The following is a 23,743-nucleotide window of genomic DNA, read 5'->3' as shown; positions in this document are numbered from 1 at the left end:
TGTAAATGAAGAAATAAGAGGCCCAGAGCCTAAATGGCTCAGGCGACCCCCTTTCTAAAGGGAATCTGCGAAGAAGAGAAACTATTCTTTAGACATGCCTGGAAGAGGCATAAATTGATTATAGCATAAATCTGGTATGACATCAAAGGATTAACAAGAGAACCTCAAAAAACAAACACTGCCTTGTTTTTACATCAGTTTCCTTTATATGTTGCTCTTAGACTCTGGAACTGCCTCAAGATCTGAGGCTATTTTAGCAAATGTAGTAGCTTTAATACCTAAGACATTGTAAAGTTGTCTTCTTTTCTCTTTGCCCCATAGCTAGGTCTATAGACCTTCTCCAGCCACCTCAACACCTAGTGTCCACAAGACCCCCTAGATTCTCCCATTAATAACTCCTGCCAGTTACTTTGTCCATGTGCTTATATCCACAAATGCCTTTAAGAACAGAAGCATCAGGCAAGGATTTGAAGGTCTCCATCCGTTTTTGCGCATACCTGTGACTTCGAGTCCTCTTTCCATGCCAACTGTGCCTAAAAATATGTTCACTCACTACCAGATCCTTTTTCCACAGGTCCCCCATCTGTCTTTACAAATGTATCTAGTTACTGTATTTTGTCATCTACTTCCCCATTCTTCCACTAAAATTAGTTTTATTTCAGAAAATGACATCGAAATGGAGGAACAAACATCTGCTACATCTCTTATGTGGAAGGTTAAAGAAACATCTTCCTTACAAAGAAACTAAACACATGGTTTATTATTAAATGGATTCTTCCTCTAGTATCAGCCACTCTTAGCCCAAAACAAGCATTCTTATAAGACTTAAATGAATACTATTTCCCCTCATCATTATTTCAAAACGAAGTTATTAAACACACTAAAGAGTTTTCATTCAGTCAGTGTTCATTAAATATATACTATATTCCTGGTCAACTCTAATTAAATATCTTATTAAAATTAATAGATAGGTGTTAAGAGAATTTTCCCATCTTACCAATGTTCCATAAATACTGCTATGCCAATCCGGTTCCAAAATCATGTACACAAGAAGCAATTCTATGCAACAGATGTTCTCTCTGGTCCCTACCTATGCATTCATCATTTTTTTGAATAAAAGAATCTGATTAACTATTGCTTGCACTGTTGATAGAGAACAACCAAATTCAACACCTTTCATAGGAGACTGCGGTACCATACTCACGGAGAGGCTTATTTTAAAATGCATGTTAAACAGAAATGTTGCAGGGGCGCCTGGGTGGCGCAGTCGGTTAAGCGTCCGACTTCAGCCAGGTCACGATCTCGCAGTCCATGAGTTTGAGCCCCGCGTCAGGCTCTGGGCTGATGGCTCGGAGCCTGGAGCCTGTTTCCGATTCTGTGTCTCCCTCTCTCTCTGCCCCTCCCCCGTTCATGCTCTGTCTCTCTCTGTCCCAAAAATAAATAAAAAGCGTTGAAAAAAAAATTTTTTTTAAACAGAAATGTTGCAAATAAGCGGTATTTCCTGAGTACTCATTACGTTCATACACCAACTCAGGAGAAGTTAGGAAAAAACTTTAAGTAAATAAGGACAAGAAGCTTGGACAAGGAGTAGAGAAAGAGATGTACTGCCAGATTAGAATAGCATCTCAGCTTGAAGAGGGAGTAGCAAATCCAAAGTTAACTTAATTCTCAGGGATCCAGAAAGGAAAACAGCTTTGCTTACTTCTTTCTGGAGTTACACCTAGAAACTGGATCGCGTGGTTTACACAGACCTTCTTAATGGTCCCCCAGCCCTTACCTCTTTATGAATGTCTGATGCTTTCAAACTCTACCCCCTGGGTTGCTGCTTTTCTTTCGTTCACATCTTTGGTTTTTTAAAGGATCAACTAAGCAATTAGAGGGATACTCTAAGAATCAGACAGTCCAAAATGTCTAGCACCGGAAGAAAGCACCGCCTTAGTATACACGAAAATGCCCATTTACACCATACATTTCATAGCTTATGTTCCCATATCATTAAAAGTGCCTCCTACTGCCCTCAAGAACTCTTCTGTTACAGAAGACTTACAACACAGCTCTCCTCTTTTCCTTAATACAAAAATAAACCTGAATGTCCGGTTTTTTAATAAAGAAAATACTTAAAGAACTCTAAAAAAATCAAGATAAAGTACATACCTTCCCTTCTTTCATGACGCCGATCATGAGACTGTGAAGCTCGTTCATGGTCATGCCTCCCTTTCTCTCGCATTGGAGAGCGATGTCTTGGGGGACTTTGCTTTCTCTGAGGAGAAGACAGAGAATGTGAAGGGTAAGGAGAAGCAGAGCGTCGTAAAGGTGGAGTTATTGTCCTCTGATATGATGGCGAAGGAGTCCTTTTTCGACGAGGAGAAGGAGAATGTCTTTGAATAGATGATCCTGACTGTGAGGAAGATGAGTGATGTCTAGAAGATAGAGGAGAATGATGCTGTCCTACTGGGGAAGTAGACCTGTAAAAAAAAAAGCAACAATGAAGAGCCTGAATGTTAAAGCTAAAAGCGTGAACCATAATTCCAGGATAAATTTCAATTCACAGTGCTGTACAATACTCATTTTTTTTCCCAAATGTTTATTTACTTTTGAGAGAGAGAGAGAGAGACAGAGTGCGAATGGAGGAGGGGCAGAGACAGAAAGAGATGCAGAATCCGAAGCAGGTTGCAGGCTCTGAGCTGTCAGCACAGAGCCTGACGTGGGGCTCGAACCCACAGACCGTGAGATCATGACCTGGGCCGAAGTCGTACGCTTAACCGACTGAGCCACCCAGGTGCCCCTAAGTTAATTTTTTAAGATCTGATTTTAAGTCAGCCCAAGGCAACAGTTGTAGATGAGATATGCACTGCCTTGCTCCCAAGCTTTGGCTCTAAGGTACACTTCCTTTTCCAGGTAACACTGTCCCTGAGCACAGGTAGGGAGAACACTACCCTCACTTACAGTATGGAATTCACTCTTATCAGAGATCATCTCTGACAGTGTGAGTAGGTACTTGGAGGGAGGAAACCAGAAAAAGCTGAATACCCACTAGAAGATCTAGACAGAAAGTGGCTGTGAAAGGCTGGTAATTCAAGGCTGCAGGGAAAAGGAAAAGTTATCACTGGCTAAGCCAAACCTAGCCTGCACAGCCTGGGTTGACATTTAGGATGGGGAAAGAATGCTACAGTGAAGGAAAGGACATACTGTCCATACTGTCTGTATCTTAAATAACCAATGTTCACTCTTAGCCAGCACAGATTAAGTTCATGAGTCTTGGTTTATCTAAGGCTTCTTCTATGCCCTTCAAATCTTCTTTCACTGATGCCAGAGAAACAACTTATAACCTCACAAAGCACATCTGAATCACTCCTACAATGTGTTATGTCCTGGGCCCTGTCTACAATGAATATGCAAAATGTGTGTGTGATGGAAAGCTGGAACACATACATTTGTGCAATAACTAAAAAGAAATGTCTAAAAAATAAGAGACCACATAACCCAGATGAGTATATTCCTCAAAACAATCATTTTGAAGACTAGATGTTTGTTCCAAAAGATTCTGGAGTCCTGGTCAAAGTGTTTTAGATTTACATTCAGTGTCTATGATAGAGATGTTTTTAGCATCTACAATCCTAACCCAGGGTTTCTCACTCTTGGCAGTACTGACCTTTTGTATTCGGTAATTCTTTGTAGTGGGGAGGGGGGGGTGTCCTGTACATCACAGGATGTCAGCAGCACCCCAGACTTCTACCCACCGGACACCAGCATCACCTCCCTCTTACCCCCATTCATAACAATCGAAAATTACCCCAGACACTGCCAAATGTTCCCAGGGAGGCAAAACCACCCCTCATTGAGAACTGCTGCCCTTAACTACGCTGTTTATCAATGATGCCTTAGCAGACCTTTTATCAATGAAAGCTTCAAATACATAAAATATATGTTACTGACTCAGGAAAGTGATCCAGTATATTGGAAAGAATTTTGCAGAACAAGGATTTCAGCAAGTACACAAAAATACCTTTTGGATTAATAACTGACTAAAAAAAGTCAGCTAACTACAACATGCTGCCCTACTCGGGAAGTAGACATTCACCTAAATATTCCTGTTATCAGCAATTCCACTAAGCCTTCATGTCTTTCATAAAAATTATTTCCTCGTCATAAAAAAAAAAAAGCCATAAGCCACTGTAATTTAACCGACTCTTAACAGAAATGTTTTTACTTATAGGTATGAGTAGAAATGCTCACAGAGTCTTACCCAAATTTGGAAAACCATCTATCATCAATGGACATTCAAATGCATCTTAGTCAACAGAAAAATACTGCAAGATTGAGAATCAGAATGGTTCTTGTTTGGTGCTTTCCAATTTCAATTTCATCACGTTCTAGTCAATTTGGAAATATCTAAATTGACAAAATAAAAAATGTGGCTCTTCAATGAACTGAGATTTTGGTTAATTTTACTTATGGAGTATACTAAAAATGTTTCAAGAATGTCTGCAATACCTCTTGGTAATTAGTTCACAGAACGTAAAAAATGAGAGTTCATAATATCACTAAAAAAACACAATATAGTCTAATCACATTTCTATCCAAATTTGGTGCTGACAGGATGGAAGTTTTAAAAAACTTCAGTTCAAGCTTAGGATAATCACCCTACCAAATTAAGGTCAGAGCACCAACGTGCTATCAAGTTATGGTTTCAGCATTTTTCTGTTTACCTAGCCTTCAAGAAAAAAAAAATTAAGAAAACTGTTGGTTTAATTTAACAGCATCTGTTATGGATTGAATGTTTGTGTCCCCCCAATTTCCACAAGTCCCCGATGTGATAGTACTTGAAGGTGAGGGTCTTTGGGAATAATTGGTTTAGATGAGATCCTATGGGTGGGGCTCCCATTTTGAGATTAGTGTCCTTACAAGCAAAGGAAGAGAACAGAGCTCACTCTCTCTCCCCTCCCTGTGAAGACACAGTGAGAAGACAGCTGTCTATGAAGTGAGCCTCTCCCCAGGGATCTCATCTGTCAGAACCTTAACCTTGGACTTCCCAGCCTCTACACCTGTGAGACATGAATATCTGTTTAGTTTAAGCTACTCAGCTGTTTTGTTATAACAGCCCAAGTTGGCTAAGACAGCATCGTTATATCTTCCTGTTATTATTCTTTTAAAAGTCTGATAACTAAAGAATAGTGAAAAGAGAGGATCTGTTACCAAAACAATATGGGTCAAATTATGGATGCCAGCCTAAGTGGACCTGGGCCTATGTTCATTCTGCATATAGAAAATGTGTGAGTCTAAGACATAAAACTGTCTTTGAAACCTGGTGAAAATTATTAGTACTTTGGCTTTTAAACTACTGCAGAGATATATTAAAATACATTTCTACTTAGAAGAGCAGTAATTTTAGATTAACTAGTCTTAGGCTCTGGAACTGGATTGTTTCTCACCTGAGGGAGAAAAAGGAGGGGATATTTGAAGCTCAAATAAAGAAAAAAGAAGAGTTTATTGCATGAAGAGAAGGTATATACCTTAAAACAGAAAACTGCACACTGTTAGCAAAAGTACTGTGATTTATAGCACACAGAGAAAGCCAATCTTTAGTCTGACTTAATTCTAATAAAAAAAGTTTTTAATGCTGATATAATTAAGACACAATATGAGATGAGAATATTTAGGGTATATTTCACTTGGGGAAAAATGTGAAAGATTATGAAGTTAAAAAAAATGTCTCTCATTCAAGATACTATATTTTACCTACAAACCAATATGTTTACCCTGCACTTTCTTAAAATTACTAATACCACTTTTTCTTACAATGATGGTTTCTATTCCTCCAATATGAAAATATGCTTTCATAATGTAACAGTTATAACTCACCCTTTAAAATCATCATGCAAAAAGTATACTTAAAAAAACCCCACAAATGGACTATGAACACTACCAAAATCTGCTTCCTGTGGTAAAATACAATATAACACGATACAGATTTCACACATAGAAATATTTAAGCTGTTTTATTTTACATAAGAAACATATCCTTATATAAAATAGTCATTTTAATTCACTGAGCAAATATTAAGTGAGCACCTTCTATGCTCCAAGCATTATTTTTGGCACTAAGAATGCAGAGGCAAAGAAGGCAGACAAAACCACTCACATAATAATAATAATAATAATAATAATAGTAATAATAATAATAGCAATAATAATACCAATAATAACAGCAGGTAACACATATATTGCTGTGTACATGACACCGTTTTAAGTACTCTCCATATAATAACTCATTTCCTGTTTATGACAACACCCCTAAAATAAGAGAGCCAGTGGACTGAAAACCAGTCTGTCCTAACTATATGGTCTAGAAGTAGACCACCACTAAGAAAGCAAAGCAATTTCAGCTCGTTAATGCAACAAAGTTTGTAAAACAGGGTAATGAAACAGAAACTGTTAGGTCCAAAAAATAAAATAAATGTGAGGCAGGCAACTTTAGGTTGCTTGGATGGAAAGGGCCTTGACTGAGAAGGTGAAATCTGAACCAAGAGCTGAAAATCTGGGGACAGAACTTGCCTTGCATAGGGTTCAGCAACAACAAAGAAGGCAGGCGAGAGATATCACCAGACATGAGAAAAACAGAAAGACAAGGTTAACTTCAACTTATGAGTGAAGAGTTACATGAGAGAAGGTCAGATGATGTGAAGTCATCCAGGTCATGGTAAAAGTCTGGATTTTATTCTCAGCATGAAGAAAATCCCTGAAGAGATTTAGGCAGGGAAGTGTCATTCAAAATCTAGCAAGATCTCAGGGGCGCCTGGATGGCACAGTCGGTTAAGCGTCCGACTTCAGCCAGGTCACGATCTCGCGGTCCGTGAGTTCGAGCCCCGCATCGGGCTCTGGGCTGATGGCTCAGAGCCTGGAGCCTGTTTCCGATTCTGTGTCTCCCTCTCTCTCTGCTCCTCCCCCGTTCATGCTCTGTCTCTCTCTGTCCCAAAAATAAATAAACGTTGAAAAAACAAAACAAAACAAAACAAAATCTAGCAAGATCTCAAAGGATAAAAATCATTATGAACATCTCAACAGATGCAGAAAAGGCACTGACAAAATCCAACATCCATTTATGATAAAAATTCTCAACAAAGTGGCTTTTGAAGGAACATACCTCAACATAACAAAAGCCATCTAGGACAAACCCACAATTAACATCATATCCAATGGTGAAAAACAGAGCTTTTCCTCTAAGATCAGGAACAAGACAAGGATGTCCACTCTCACTGCTATTATTCAACATGGCACTGGAAGTCCTAGCCACACCAATCAGAGAAGAAAAAGAAATAAAAGACATCCAAATTGGTAAGGAAGAAATTAAACTGTCACTATTTGCAGATGACATGATACTATAAGGAGAAAACCCTGAAGTCTCCACCAAAACACTATCAGAATACATGAATTCAGTAAAGTTGCAGGGTGAAAAACTACATAGAAATTGATTGCATTTCTATACAACAATGACAAAGTAGCAAAGTGATATTAAGAAAACCATTCCATTTACAATTGCACCAAAAAACAATCAAATACTTAGGAATAAACTTAAACAAGGAGGTGAAAGACCTGTACTCTGAAAACTATAAAACACTGATGAAAGAAACTGAAAATAACAAATGGAAAGACCTACTATGCTCATTGAGTGGAAGAATTAATATTGTTCAAAAGGCAATCTACAGATTCCATGTAATTCCTATCAAAATACCAACAGCATTTTTCACTGAACTAGAACACATAATCCTAAAATTTGTATGGAACCACAAAAGACCCTGAATAGCCAAAGCAATCTTGAGGAAAAAAAAAAAAAAAAACAAAGCTGGAGGTATCACAATTCCAGATTTCAAGATATACTAAAAAACTATAGTGATCAAAACAGTATTGGTACTGGCACAAAAACAGACACATAGTTCAATGGAACAGGACAGAGAGCCCAGAAAGAAGCCCATGTTTACGTGGTCAATTAATTTATGACAAAAGAGGAAAGATTAAATGGGGAAATGGAGTAAATGGTGCTGGAAAACTGAACAGCTACATGCAAAAGAATGAAACTGGATCCTTTCTTCCACCATACATGAAAATACACTCAAAACGGATTAAAGACCTGAAACCATAAAACCTCTAGAAAAAAACATAGGCAGTCATTTTTTGACATCTGCCTTAACATTTTCCTAGATATGTCTCCTCAGGGAAGGGAAACAATAGCAAAGATAAACTACTGGGACTATACCAAAATAAAAAGCTTTTGTATAGCTAAGGAACCATCAACACAAAAAGGCAACTTACTGAATGGGAGAAAATACTTGTAGCAAATGATATATCCTGTAAGGGGTTATTACCCAAAATGTATAAAGAGTGTATATAACTCAACACCAAAAAAACACCAAGTAATTGCAATTAAAAACGGGAAGAGGACTTGAAGAGACATTTTTCCAAAGAAGGCATACAGCTGGCCAACAGACACATGAAAAGATGCTCAACATTACTAATCATCAGAGAAATGCAAATCAAAACCACAATGAGACAATGACCTTACAACTGTCAGAATGGCTAGAAATCAAAAACACAAGAAATAACAAGTGTTAGCGAGGATGTGGACAAAAAGGAACACTCGTGCACTGCTGATAGGAAATGTAAACTGGTGGAGTCACTCGGAAAAGCACTATGGAGGTCCCCCCCCGTACCCCAAATTAAAACCAGAAAAACCAAATGATGCAGTAATTTCATTACTGGGTATTTACCTAAAGAAAACAAAACCACGAATTTGAAAAAGTTATATGCACCCCTATGTTAACTAGAGCATTAGTTACAATAGCCAAGATATGGAAGCAGCCTAACTGTTCATCAATAGATAAACAGATAAAGAAGATGTGGTATATATGTGCAATGGAATAGGACTCAGCCATAAAAAAGAATGAGATCTTGCCATTGGCAACAACATGGATGGACCTGAAAGGTATTATGCTACACAACACGTCAGACCGAAAAAGATGAATACCACCTAATTTCACTTACGTGTGGAACCTAAAAAGAAAACAAACGAATAAAGAAACAAAAAGTAGAAACAGACCTGTAAATTCAAGAGGACAAACCGATGGTGTCAGAGGGAAGAGGAGTGAGGAGATGGACAAACTGGGTGAAAGGGAGTGGGAGATACAGGCTTCCAGTTATGGAATAAATAAGTCACAAGGATAAAAGGTACAACATAAGGGCCACAGTCAATGGTATTGAAATAGCTCTGTATGGTGACAGATGGTAGCTACGCTTATGAGCCCAGCATACTGTACAGAGCAGATGAATCACTGTGCTGTACACACGAAGCTAAATTAACATTATGTGTCAAGTATCCTTCAAAAAAAAAAAAAAATCTAGCAAGATTTTACCTGTCTAAATAATTACATCAGATGGAGAGAGAAAATGCTTCTGTGTAAGGACTTGTTTTAAACCTAGAGTTTGCTGTCCCTTTGCAGCAGGTGATAAATACTCCCTGCAAGGGGAAACGTTTTTAAGTCAACAATCTACAAAAAGAGGAGAATACTTTTGTCTGTGGGAAGCTTTTGAAAGAGATCTTCTCATAAATATATAATGTACTTGTAAAACAGATTTGATTGAAGCAAACTAACCAATTCTACATAAAACAAGTAACCCTAATCTGAGTACTCATAATTCTGGGTCAATTTCAACTTTGCATTTTGCAATGAAGAAATTTCAGAAGCCTCAACTTAAGAATAAAGACTGTTAAGATAATCCTTAAATCAACACATCCTTCAATGTTATTAAAACCTAGATTTATCATTTAAATCGCTTAAGAATTTTTTTTAAATGCTTATTTTGAGAGAGATTGAAGAGTGAGCAGGGGAGGGGCAGAGAGAGAAGGAGACAGAGAATCCCAAGCAGGTTCTACAACATCAGCGCTGAGTCTGACTCAGGGCTTGAACTATGAACCATGAGATCATGACCTGAGCTGTAATCAAGAGTCGATAATAGAATTTTTCAGAATCTTGTTCAAGAGCCTGACACAGATTTGCTCAATCACATGACTTACTGAACTAAAAACTGTACCCGCCATTGTGATAGAAAGTCACAAGAGACAAGTACTTGGTATCCCTGGCACACATGAGAAGATTGTTTTTAAGCTTTAGGAGTAAGAGAGTCAGTATTCCGAATAAAATAAAATCCAGAAACAACACACGCCAGGTAGAGGATAGGAGCCAGTTGCCTTCATTCAAATGGAGACATTTGAATGAAGGCAACTGGCTCCTATCCTCTGCCTGCTGGAGCAAGTTAAAGTTATCACTTTCTCCTGGGATGGGATGGGATGGGGTGGTGAGGTGATGACGGAGAAAATCAGACTACAGCAAGAAACAGCAAGCAATGCAGTCTTGGGAAGGAGGAAGGTAAAGAAAAGTCCTCGAGGGGCGCCTGGGTGGCGCAGTCGGTTAAGCGTCCGACTTCAGCCAGGTCACGATCTTGCGGTCCGTGAGTTCGAGCCCCGCGTCAGGCTCTGGGCTGATGGCTCGGAGCCTGGAGCCTGCTTCCGATTCTGTGTCTCCCTCTCTCTCTGCCCCTCCCCCGTTCATGCTCTGTCTCTCTCTGTCCCAAAAATAAATAAACGTTGAAAAAAAAAAATTTATAAGAAAAGTCCTCAAGACTCTGGACTCATTTCTCAGACATAACATCTAAGCTCAGGCCAGCAAAATGGGTAACCAAGTAAGGGAGATTCTTGAAATCCTTGCCACTGTCCTGAAAGTCCTATCCAGTCACAGGTCATTTCACTGTCAGTGAAAAAAACTACCACCAGATGCCACCAAACCACAGCCAGACTGGGATAGATTTTGCTGGTGCAGCTGGGTGCCTTTCATTAACCCCACTATGCAGCCCCACATTTTTACTCGATTGAATATCTGGCCTCCATTTACCATGGTATACACTTCTGACTGGACCAATTATTGGAACTTTCCCAACTACCTCCTGTTCCTGAAAACCTCTCTGAAACTGCTTGAGAACAACTTCCCTCTCAAGTCTCTAATTTCACCAAGTATGTTGGACAAAAGACAGAAGTACAATTTGTATGGACATAAACACCATTCTAGATTTCATAACTCTCTAATGAAAGCCCCAAACTGGATCAATTGGACCAAAAATTGTGAAATTGCTATTTTTCCCCCAATGTGACTGCGCTATTTTGATATTTATAAAACCCTTTCATTTTGGGGGCACCTGGCTAGCTCAGTCAGTAGAGCATGCGACTCTTGATATCAGGATGGTGAGAGTTCAAGCCCCCAGCTGGGCACAGAGCTTACTTAAAATAAATAAATAAATAAAACTCATTTTTAACACAAGTCTACCATAAATTTAGTGCATTATAGAATTATATTCAGCTATATTACATATTTCTTTAAGTGCCTTAATTTTGTATCTCTAGCCTAAATCACATTCATATGAAGACACTTTTTAGGTCTATACACAGGGTTCAATCAAATGCAGAAAAAAAAAATGCCTCAAATAAACAATTCCTAACCTGACTACAAAGGTTCCATCTTAATATTAAAAAGTGTTTATATCCTTCATGATTACCTGTGGTAATATCCCTTAATTGGGAAAATGTTATAAAAGATATTTAAATCATCAATACTTCTAAGTTTTATATTTTAAAGTTATACTATCTCCTTTTTTTCTTTTAGGTGTGATACTGGTGTACTGATTATATATTTTTAAGTGTACTGATCTTTTGGAGATATATTCTACAATATAGACAGATGAAGTAGTAAGATGTTTAGGATTTGTTTCAAAATAATATTGGATGGAGGAGGAGGTATACAGGGGTATAGATGAAACAAGATGGACATGAAGGGATCATTATATGATTCTATGTTTTTCAGTGTGAAATGTAACGTTAGTACAGTACAGTTAGTACAGTAACGTTAGTGTAGTATTTTTCCATCCTCTATATATAACCAAGCAACATTAGTGCACATTTACTCAAGAAACTATAATTCAGAGGCATCTGGGTGGCTCAGTTGGTTAAGTGTCCAGTTTTGTCTCAGGTTGTAATCTTGTGATCTGTGAGTTCGAGCCCCGTGTCAGGCTCTGTGTTGACACCTCAGAGCCTGGAGTCTACTTCAGATTCTGTCTCCCTCTCTCTGCCCCTCCCCCTCTTGTACTCTCTCTCTCAAAAATAAACATTAAGGGTGGGAGGGAGGGGAGGGTGGGTGATGGGTATTGAGGAGGGCACCTTTTGGGATGGGCACTGGGTGTTGTATGGAAACCAATTTGTCAATAAATTTCATATATATATAAAAAAAATAAACATTAAAATTAAAAAAAAAAAACAACTATACTTCAGTCTATAGAACATGCTCAGTGAACAAATGGACTATTCCCTATCCTATGGCTCATGGCCACGGGATGAGATGTGCCAGTCCAGACCATGGTATCTATACATGAATAGTAAATACTGAATAAATCCAATAAATAACATTCTTTGTCAAAGGTCTGAAACATTTTGATTTAATTATTTTGATAAATGTGTGCAATCACTGAAAGGAGAAATAAGATTGTCAATTTGATGATAATTTGCTTATTCTACTAAATTGAAGTCAAAGCCAACAAGTTTTGAATGATGAGATCTGTCTTTGAAATCTGGGGAAGACTCATCATGCAAGCATTTGTACTATCAAGAAGTACACTTCTATATTCAGGTAATTATAATGAAGTGTTGTTTTTTTTTAAGTGATTAGCTACATTCTTCTCATTTAACACAAAATTCTGCATCCTACAACTTGATTAAGACATATTACTATCCATCAATAAAACCATATTTAACCAAATGTCCAGTAGAATGGGCTATATACAATTGCTAGCTAAGTCCTCTGGTTAACTACTAATCCAAAAAGTTTGTCCTTGTTTAAGCCTTTGTTCTTAAAGTACACTAATAATTTGGTTCACTCTCCTTATTCAGCAATGTATACAGAATATGGATTTTCACTGATGAAAAGTATTACAAGCCCAGTGAAACATCATTGTAAATATCCACTTTAGGATTATCTAGATGTTACAGGTTAGGAATATTCATACTCACAAAATATTCCCTTCACAAGTGATTTTCTGACTAAATATGTAATTTGAATGTAATTTTTCTGTGTACTACACCTCTTCTAAAACAAATTACAGAATAAAAATGATTTAGTTGAATTCCAGGTAATCAAGATGTTACCATCTTCTGTACAGAGCAGGTCACGGAAAGTTTATTTTACAAAAATGTAATGGGAAATTGCTACATTTTTCTAAAAGTAAAGTAATAAAACCTGTAAGGCTTCTTTTTTTTTTTTTTGGATAAACAAGTGGTATTCAGGTTTTGGTCCATGTTGCATAAATAAATCATAGTTGAGTAAAGTCTACCTGTCAAATGGGAAGACACTGATTAGAAACATTCTTCTAAAACCATGGCCTCCAAACTATTCTCTTCAAAACATGACAGAATATAGTGCTATTCAAATTAACAAATATTCTGGGAATGGAGTATATTCTTAACACAGTTGACGTGGCTAATGAAGGTGCGGGGGGAAGATACTCAAATCCTCAAGTGCCAGATGAGTGGCAAAGAGAGGGGGAAAATCATGAATTTTTCTGGGAGGAATAGGTACATTCCCTCTCGCCAAAACACACACCAGTAAAATTATACCCACAAATCAAGAAATGTGCAGATTCCCTAAAATCTACCAATGGATCTCAGGTTAGGAGCCCTTGACGTAGAAGGTTGTGGACTTCAGACGAGACCCGGAAGACAGGGAGAAGGACTTAAGTCATAGGACCATATGGTCTTGTTGCACCACCTGTCCCACACATACGCATACTCTTCTAGTAACTAAATAGGGAACCATTCTTAAGAAATGTAAGCAATCCCCTACACCCAGTAGGCCTTCCAAGTTCTACCTGGAAAAATAAAAAATGTCCATATTCAGAGAAATGTTATTTTCTATACACGTGATTACTATATTACTTCCACCTGTAGAAACAAAACTTCTGAGAACATTTTTGTTCACTGCTGCATCACCAACTTTTAGAACAATGCCTACCCCTACACCCAATAACTGAATAAATAAATTAGCATACTTTCACTTAAGCACAACACATCCTGATAACCAGAATATTCCGAATAAGCTCATTACAAGATCTAAGTTAATTTAAAACAATGTTTTTTATGTTTTTATTTTACTTTTGAGAGAGAGAGAGAGAGAGAGACAGAGTGCGAGTGGGGGAGGGGCAGACAGGGAGAGAGACAGAATCTGAAGCAGGCTCCAGGCTCAGAGCTGTCAGTGCAGAGCCAGATGTGGGGCTTGAACTCACGGAATGTGAGATCATGACCTGTGCAAAAATCAGATCCCCAACCGACTGAGCCACCCAGGCGCCCCCATCTACATTAATTTTAAAGGGCAATTTTCTCCAAAAGGAATTTAGACGCTAACCTTTAATTACATACCCCACTAATCTGAAAGCATGACAAAGATTCTTAATACGATATTTCATTTGAGAATAAGTTCTCTCTTCACAGTAATGGAGATATATTAAAATAATAGATCCACCTCAAAAAAGACCCCTGTAAATTAAACAAACTCCTCCTAAATCAAAATGGCCCTTCTCAACTTTGCAATATATGGCTTCAGAACTCCAACGCAATTCAGGTTCCCACTAAAGCAGTACCCACTCTGCTGCCTTGTTTCTTTAGATAAACAAAATAAACCAAGTTAAGATTTTTCTATATACTAAGTAACAGGTAAGTCCTACGTATACCTTGTTGCTCCTGGTGGAGACAGCCACCAGAAACACTGGAAAATGAAAAATCAACCTGTGTAGTACACAGTTTCTCATAATACAAAATATGTTACCATTTCAATGGTGAAGTACCAGGGACATACATTAAAAATCATGTCTCAGAGATTTCTGGGTCAAAATAACAAAATTAGAATACCAAGAACCATTAAAGAATAAAGACTTCTTTTTTCAAGGTTATTTGGGACTTTTTTTTTTAATTTTAGTTTATTCTTATTTATTTTGAGAGAGAGCTCTGTCAGCACAGAGCCTAAGGTGGGGCCTGAACTCCCGAACTTTGAGATCATGACCTGAGCCGAAGTCAAGAGTCGGACGCTTAACCGACTGAGCCACCCAGATGCCCCAAAAGACTTCTTAAAATGTAAATGAACAAGAATATTTAACACGATATTCGGTCGTGTTATTTAACACGATATTAAATATAAATATTTAACACGATATTAGGTCCTAGCAACAGTTCACAGGGTCATTCTGGTTCTTCTAAGTCAAGTCACCATAATGGGAGAGAAAAAAATCGACTCATCTAAGTACGACAAGATGATCTCTTATCAAGACAAGGAAAGGACTAAGCTTATCACCAAAATCTATTTTTTGGGAAAAGACTGGGTTTTGTTGAACTTATAAGGCTAAGTTAACTGCTTGCTAGGTAGATAATTTATCCCGAATAAAATTACAAATATCAGTTCACAGAGCACCCCAGATAAAGTGTCAGGTAATGCTGCTTTTAAAACTCTAATAATCTTGCTACTTAATTAAGAAGAATGGTACTTAAAAACAATGAACAGAAATGGCATCGCATGAATGTAGCAGAGAATGCAACCAGCTATCCCAATCCATTCTCTCCTTGCTCTTTAGTAAACCCAATTTTATTTGGGTCAGCCATATGCTCAGCTAAAGGATTACATTTCTTTCTCTCTCTTTTTTTTTTTTGTTTAAAGGATTACATTTCTAAGACACCCTCCTCTCTAGATGTAGCCATGAAACTAAATTCTGGCCAATTAAGATGTAACAGGAAATAGTGTGTGGGACTTCCAGGAAAATTAAGGCTTTTTTCCCTTCATTTTTTCTCCTGCCTGGAATATGGATGGAAAGCCTAAGTCATCAGCAGTCACATTAGATCATGGGATAACCCTGAAAAAGGAAGCATGCAAAAGGAAGACAGCTACTACCTGGATCCCCAATGACTTGGTGGAACGAGCAGTGTTATCGGTCTTGGACTGCCTTCCTCTGAATTTCTTTAAATGAGAAAATAAATTCCAATGTATGTAGTTAATGTTCCCAAACTTTGATGAACATTACAATCACCCAATGAGCTTTTAAAAATCTAGACATCAAGGCAGCTCCCCATACTAATTAGATAGGAAAATCTGGGGATTGAAATCAGGTAGTAATACTTCTCGATAGACTTCAAGTTCGGACACTATTGCTTTATGTACTTAAGTCCCCTGCCCCCATATTAAGCCCTTATTACTAACAGCTGATTCTAAATAGGATAGTGCATAAGCATCAGGGGAAAAAAAAAAAGGATATCTTTATGGCTACATTTTTAAGTGAGAACCTGCAAATGGAAAGGTATTTTTAAATATCACTACATTGTAATTTACCATTAAAGTAGGAAGACACAGTGTATTTATTAAGTACTTTGCTTATTTTTTAAAGCATTATCTCATTTCATCCTCACCTCAACCCTATGAGGCTATATCAGGCATGTTTAACAGTTGAAGAAAGAGAGGCTCAGAGAAAACAACTTATTCAGGGTCTCACATCATGTAACTGGCAGAGCCAAGATACAAGTTCCTATTTGTGTAATTTCAAGGCTGGTGGATTCTCCAACATGCTGTAACTCAAGAAGAAAAGAGACTGAGAGCCCTCTAAAGAGTTACATTTTTTTTCTTGAGGAAATATTAATTTCATGAAAGGACAAATTTGAAAACTAATTTAAAAAATGAATAGGGGGAAAGCATCCCAATTAAATCTGTAAGCATTTTTATGAGCCACAAAAATATTACCTTCAATTTTTACAAAAAAAAAAATTTGCTCCCAAGTAACATTAAATAAATGAATTTTAAAAATCAAGCATTCCTTATTTTTCAGTTTTGTAAACAGATCTTTAAGAAGTACCATCATTAGAGGGAAAACTGATGAGAAAGAATTTATTAAAAAACATACAATCTAAATTAACTAATGCAGTGACTTAACTAAATTCTGACACAGTTATTAAGTTTAAAATGCACAGATTTTCAGAAGGGTCTCAGCTCTTTCACTGGCTGGCTCTTTTATGTAATTCCATTTACACCAAAAGTTAATGTTGATTAAGTGACAGAGGAACAATAAGGAAACAGAGCGTTTGAACAACACTATGTAGATCAACTGGACCTCACAGACATATGAACCCTGCACCCAACTGCAGTAGAATATACATTCCTCTCAAGTGTACATGGAACATTCTCCAGGACAAACCATGTTTCAGGCCATGAAACAAGTCTTAACAAATTCAAGACTGAAATCATACAAAGTATTTCTTCTGATCACAAGGGAGAAAAATAGAACTCAAGTTTTACAAAGTGAAAACCTGAAAATAGAAAGGCATTTTAATATATTATCATACTGCAATTTATTATTAAAGTAGGAAAATAAAGAGTATATTTATTGAGTACTTTGCTTATGTTTTAAGAGTTATGTTATTTAATCCTCAAATATAAGGAAATTACACAACAGACTCTTAATCAATGAGTCAAAGATGTCACAAATGAAATTAGAAAACACCCTGGAAGAAATGAAAATGAAAACACAACATACCCAAACTTACAAGATGCAGCTAAAGCAGAGCTAAAAAGAATTTCATAGATAAATGTATACATTAAAAATAAGAAAGATCTCAAATTAACAACCTAATTTGACACCTCAAAAAACTACAGAAAGAATAAACTAAATCCAAAGCTGGCAGAAGGAAGAAAATAATGAAGATTAGAGCAAAGATCAAAATAGAGAACAGAAAAACAATAGAAATAATCAACAAAACTAAGCTGGATTTTTTAAAAGATTTGATAAATCCTTAATTAGATCAAGAAAAAAAAGAAGACTCAAATAACTAAAATCAGGAAAGTGGGGTCAATACAACTGATGCCACAGAAATAAAAAAAGATAATAAGACAATACTATGAAAAACTGTACATCCACAAATTCCAATAACCTAGAAATAATAGATAAATTCCTAGACACACAACCTACCTAGACTGACTCATTTAATAAACGGTAAATCTGAACAAACCAATAATGAGTAAGGAGATTAAATCAATAATATAAAACTTCCCCCCACAGATAAACCCTGACCACATGGCTTCACTGAAGAATTCTATCAACATTTAAAGGAGTAACACTAGTCCTCTGGAATTCTTCCAAAAATACTAAAGAGGAGGGAATACTTCCAAGCTTATTCTATGAGGCCCTGATAGCAAAGCCAGATAAAAACCCTACAAGAAAACTACAGACCATTATTTCTGATGAATAATGATGTAAAACTCTTCATCAAAGTACTAGCAAATAGAATTGAATAACACATTAAAAGGATTACACACCATGACCAAGGGGGATTAGTTCCTGGAATGCAAGAATGGTTCAACATAGAGCAATCAATCAATATACTATGTACCACGTAACAGAATTAAGGAATCACATGATCGTCTCAATAAGTATAGAAAAAAGATTTGACAAAATTCAACACTTCTTCATGGTAAAAACATTTAACAAACTAAGAACAGAAAAACACAATCTCAACTTAACAAAGCAATTTATGAAAAGTCCAGAGCAAACATCATACTCAATGGTGAAAGACTGAAAACTTTTCTTCTAAGATTGGGAACAAGGACGCCCACTCTCATTTCTTTTCAACATGGTATTAGAAGGTCTAGCCAGAGCAAATAGGCAAGAAAAAGAAATGAAAGGCAACCAAACTACAAAGGAAGAGGTAAAATTGTCTCCACTCTAAGATGGCAGGATCTTATACGTAGAAATGCCTACGGGTTATGTGCATGTGTGCATGCACTCACACGCACTGTTAGAACTAATAAATTCAGTCAAATCGCAGGACACAAAATCAACACACAAAAACCAGTTGTTTCTATACACTAACAATGAACAATCTGAAAAAGAAATTATGAAAACAATTCCATTTACAGTAGCATAAAAAAAGAATATAACACTTTAGGAATAAACCTAACCAAGCAGTTGAAAACCTTGTACACTGAAAACTACAAAACATCGTTGAAATAAATTCAAGAAAACACAAGTAAGTGGAAAGATGCTCACAGACTGAAAGGCTTAAAACTGTTAAGATGTCCTTACTCTCCAAAGCATCCTACAGATTTGACACAATCGCAATCAAAATCCCAATGGCATTCTTCATAGAAATATAAAAATTCATCCCAAAATTGATATAGAATTCCAAGGGACATGTAAATAAGTCAAAATAATTTTCAAATAGAAGAACAAAGTGAGAGGACTCATATTTCCTAATTTTAAAATGTATTCGAAAGCTAAGCCATCAAAACAGTGTGGTACTGGCATAAAGACAGACTAGTGAAATACTACAGAGGGCCCAGAAATAAATCCTTGCATATATGATCAAATGATCTCTAACAAGGGGGCCAAGACCACTCAATGGGGAAAAGACAGTCTTTTCAAAAAACAGTGCTGGGAAAATTGGCTATCTACACGCAAAAAAAAAAAAAAAAAAAAAAAAAAAAAAAAAAAAATGAAGCTAGACCCTTTTTTTTTTTTAATGTTTTTATTTATTTTTGAGACAGAGAGAGACACAGCATGAGCAGGGGAGGGGCAGAGAGAGAGGGAGACACAAAATCTGAAGCAGGCTCCAGGCTCTGAGGTGTCAGCACAGAACCCGACACAGGGCTCGAACTCACAGACTGTGAGATCATGACCTGAGCTGAAGTCGGATGCTTAACCGACTGAGCCACCCAGGCGCCCCAAAGCTGGACCCTTATCTTACGCTATGTACAAAAATTAACTCCAAAGGGATTAAAAACCTAAGTGTAAGATGTAAAACTATAAAGCTCCAACACAAAAGCATAACAGAAAATCTTTATAACATTAGATATGGCAATAACGTCTTGGAAATGACACCAAAAGTATAGGCAACAAGAACAAAAAGAGACAAATGGGACAACAAGCATAAAACTTTTGGTGCATCAAAAGACGTTATCAAAAGAGTGAAAATGCAACCTATAAACAGGAGAAAATACTCATAAATCATATATCTAGTAAGAGGTTAATATCCAGAATAGATAATAGATTCCTAAAACTTAAGAACAAAAATCAACAACTCAATTAAAAATTGGGTAGAGAATTAAATAGACATTATTTCAAAGATGATATACTAATGGTCAACAAATATGTGAAAAGATGCTCAACATCACTAATCATCAGTGAAATGTCAAATCAAAACCACAATGAGGTATCACCTCACATCTATTAGGATGGCTACTGTCCAAAAAACAAAAACTAATAAATGTTGGTGAGGATGTGGAAAAACTCAAACGCTTGTACACTGTTGGTGGGGTTGTAAAATGGGGCAACGGGTATGGAAAACAGTATGAAATTTCCTCAAAAAATTAAAAACAGAACTATCATATGATTTAGCAATTCAACTTTGGAGTACATATCCAAAGAATCAAAAGAAGGGTCTTGAAGAGATATTTACAGTCAAGAGGTGGAAGTTACCCATCTGTCCAACAGAGAATTGGATATACAGGCAATGGGATATTCAGCTTTAAAAGGCGAGGCAATCCCGGCACATGCTACAACATGGATGAAGCTTAAAGACATCATGCTAAGTGAAATAAGTTAGTCACAAAAAACCAAAATGAGTCCATTTACGTGAGGTATCTAAAGCAGTCAAATTCACAGACAGAAAATAGAATGAATGGTGGTTACTAGGGGCTGGGGACCTGGGGGTTAGAGGGGAACAGGAGTCATTTAAATGGGTATTCAGATGAATTTCAGATGCACAAGATGAAACGTTCTGGAGATGTGTTTCATAACAATGTGAATATACTCAACATTACTCAACTGTATACTTAAAAATGGTTAAGATTGAAAATTTTATTATTTCATGATCGCAAAAAAAATGTTTAAGGTACCGTTTACTGAATTATCCCTAACTCAATATGGGAATTATTAAGTACACATAAACAGAGTTTTAAAACACGGAAAAAAATATATTGCAGTAATGCCTAAAAAGCTTATGAAAAGGATTTTAGATTCTACAAAAAATTGCCGACGACATACAATCCTACGTACCTTGGCTTGTCTCTTTTTTCTCTTTGTCTTTCAAAATCTCGACCTCTGTCCTTTCCGTCTCTTGGTTTTTCTTCTATCCTGTCTTTTACTTTATACTTTTCTTTATATTTTTTCCCCAGAACAATATCTTCCTGTAAAGGAGGGGGCGGACTAGGCGTTCGAGGTCCTTTCTTTTTACTCTGGTTGCCTTTTGAATTCCTGAAGGTGACACAAAGCTATCATTAGAGGTCCAATTACTTTTGGGAGGTCAAATGGGTATTTTTTCATTTAAAAAATGGCAGCATTCCTTCCAATGCCTTGCCTTTTACTATCTTACGCAACAGTAATCAATATCCAGAAAAAAAGCAACACACAGAAATGAGCGAATAATTTACTTGCCACTTATATAATTTTAAAGGGTAGGTTTCTGAGAAACAGGTGGAATAGGAAGATTCTTTCCAACAAAAGAAATGACACAGGACAACTTCATGAACTACTTTTTTTTTTTTTTTTAGCTTATATAGAAAGATAGATGAAGAAAATAAAAATCATGTATAATTCCACTACCCAAGGATAACCCTTGTTAACAACTTGGATATATGCCCACACTTTTTCCATGTCTCTTTCCCCCTCCCCCAATCTTTTTACAACGTTTTCTAAAATTTTTTGTACTAAACACAGCATGGGGATCTTTCTACAACAAAAAATAGATGTAATAATTTTTATAAATTGTATTGAATTTCATCAAATAGATATGCTCCATAACTAAACAGTTTCAGATTGGTAAGTTTTTAGGTGGCCTCCATGTTTTATTATAAGGAACAGAAAATTATATCATCTATAAATGAAATCCTAAACATTGTTAATAAACATTCATTTAAATCTTTGAGTTAAGAAATATTTCTCAACTCTAAGGTTACAAAAACAGTCCTCTAATTTTTGGGAATTCTGTCTTTTACTCTTAATCTACCTAAAAGTGATTTTTGGGTGTAGAATATTCTCTTTAATTTAGCACTTTAAATAATTTTATCCAAATGGTGTGACTTTGACCCTTTTGTATCCAAAGTTATCTGTCTTTACCTCATACCTGCACAATAGTTTGACTGAATACAGTGTTTTGGTATCACTATCCTTTTACCTCAGACCTTTATAAATATTGTTAGAATATCTTATAACATTTAGTGTTGTAGATGAAAAATGTAGAGTCCATTTTTTTTCCCTATGCATGTTACCCAGTTTTTCAGCTGGGATGATTATAATTCTTCCTTAGAAATTAAAATTTTCATGAAGATATATCTAGGTTTTCTTTTTTTAACCTCTTCCAGAACTCAGTGAACTATTTAAAAAAAAATTTTTTTTTTAACGTTTATTCATTTTTGAGAGAGAAAGACACAGCGCAAGAAGGGGTGGGGTAGAGAGGAAGACACAGAATCTGAAGCAGGCTCCAGGCTCTGAGCTGTCAGCACAGGGTCTGACGCGGGGCTTGAACTCACTAACTGTGACATCATGACCTGAGCCGAAGTCGGACGCTTAACAGACTGAGCCACCCAGGCGCCCCAAAGAAAAATTACTTAAAAATTATTTTAAAGATAAAATAATAGAGGAATTCTTGACACAAACTGTATTTTCACATTACTTCTGTGACAGAGACTAGCTAGGTGTTTACTAAATTTTGTCCTGGGCACACTGCTGGAACTATACTGTCTAGACTTCTTTGAAATGAGATATGGCCAAGGGACCAAGTTCTGGCCAAAAAATGCTTGTGGAATTGTACACCACTACCAGGCCTAATAAATGATTCTCATACTCCAGGCAATTGTAAACTGTAGAGCCCAATAAGAGCAGTACTCCAATTAATTTTTTTTCTTCAGGCGTTCCATTTTTTGATGTCCACAAAACCCAAGCGAAGCCATCTCAAAAGGAGCCTGGGTTACTGAATCTTTATGCATAAGAGAGCCACCTGTTAATCAGAAACACCCACTCTGATTTGCTTTGAGTGAGAAATAAACCTCCGTAGCATTGAACTCAGATTTTGGGACTAAGCTATTGTAACAACAGAATTATATCAATACACTTACTATGGTATAGAATTTCTTCACATTTCCTTCAAAACTATACGTAGTTGGAAATCACAATTATGTTACAATATAGGCTTTTCAAGTGCCTTCCAACTACAGGGGTCAAAATTGGTTCCACACGTTCTAAAGGCAACAAGATCTTTCAACCTTTTTTAAGTCAATTGATTTCTCCGTAATGGCACAGAGTGTACCTCCCACTTGTGGCACAGAGTTCAATTAATTTCATCTATCATTTTTAGATCCTTTCTTTCTCTGCATCAGACTCTGTGCTGACAGCTCAGAGCCTGAAGCCTGCTTCTGATTCTGTGTCTCCCTCTCTCTGCCCCTCCCCTGCTCGCACTCAGTTTCTAGCTCTCAAATGAATAAACATTAAAACAAACAAACAAACAAACAAACAAACAAACAAAGAATCTGAATTTTATTCAACCAAATGGAAAACCACAGAATTTTTCAATGGCACAGTAAATTAACTGCAATCGTTCTTTCAAGATTTCTCTCACAACGTCCGTAAAATG

The 23,743-nt window shown here is 36.7% G+C and overlaps 1 protein-coding gene across 2 annotated transcripts in view; it reads right to left on the bottom strand.

The window, feature by feature from the left end:
• The window catches only part of ZC3H13 (zinc finger CCCH-type containing 13), a 98,640-nt gene that overhangs the window by 35,979 nt on the left and 38,918 nt on the right, over positions 1 to 23,743 (bottom strand). For both annotated transcript variants that reach the window (XM_030310883.1, XM_032595574.1), the window contains exons 8-9: positions 21,172 to 21,369; positions 2,155 to 2,465 (exon numbers count right to left, since the gene is read on the bottom strand). In XM_030310883.1, coding sequence (XP_030166743.1) covers positions 2,155 to 2,465; positions 21,172 to 21,369 — 509 coding nt within the window. The remainder of the gene's footprint in view (positions 1 to 2,154; positions 2,466 to 21,171; positions 21,370 to 23,743) is intronic.

This window comes from Lynx canadensis, chromosome A1 (assembly GCF_007474595.2).
Source record: "Lynx canadensis isolate LIC74 chromosome A1, mLynCan4.pri.v2, whole genome shotgun sequence".
Taxonomy (NCBI): Eukaryota; Metazoa; Chordata; class Mammalia; order Carnivora; family Felidae; genus Lynx; species Lynx canadensis.
Note: the sequence above shows the minus strand (reverse complement) of the source record. Positions and strands in the feature narration are given on the sequence as shown.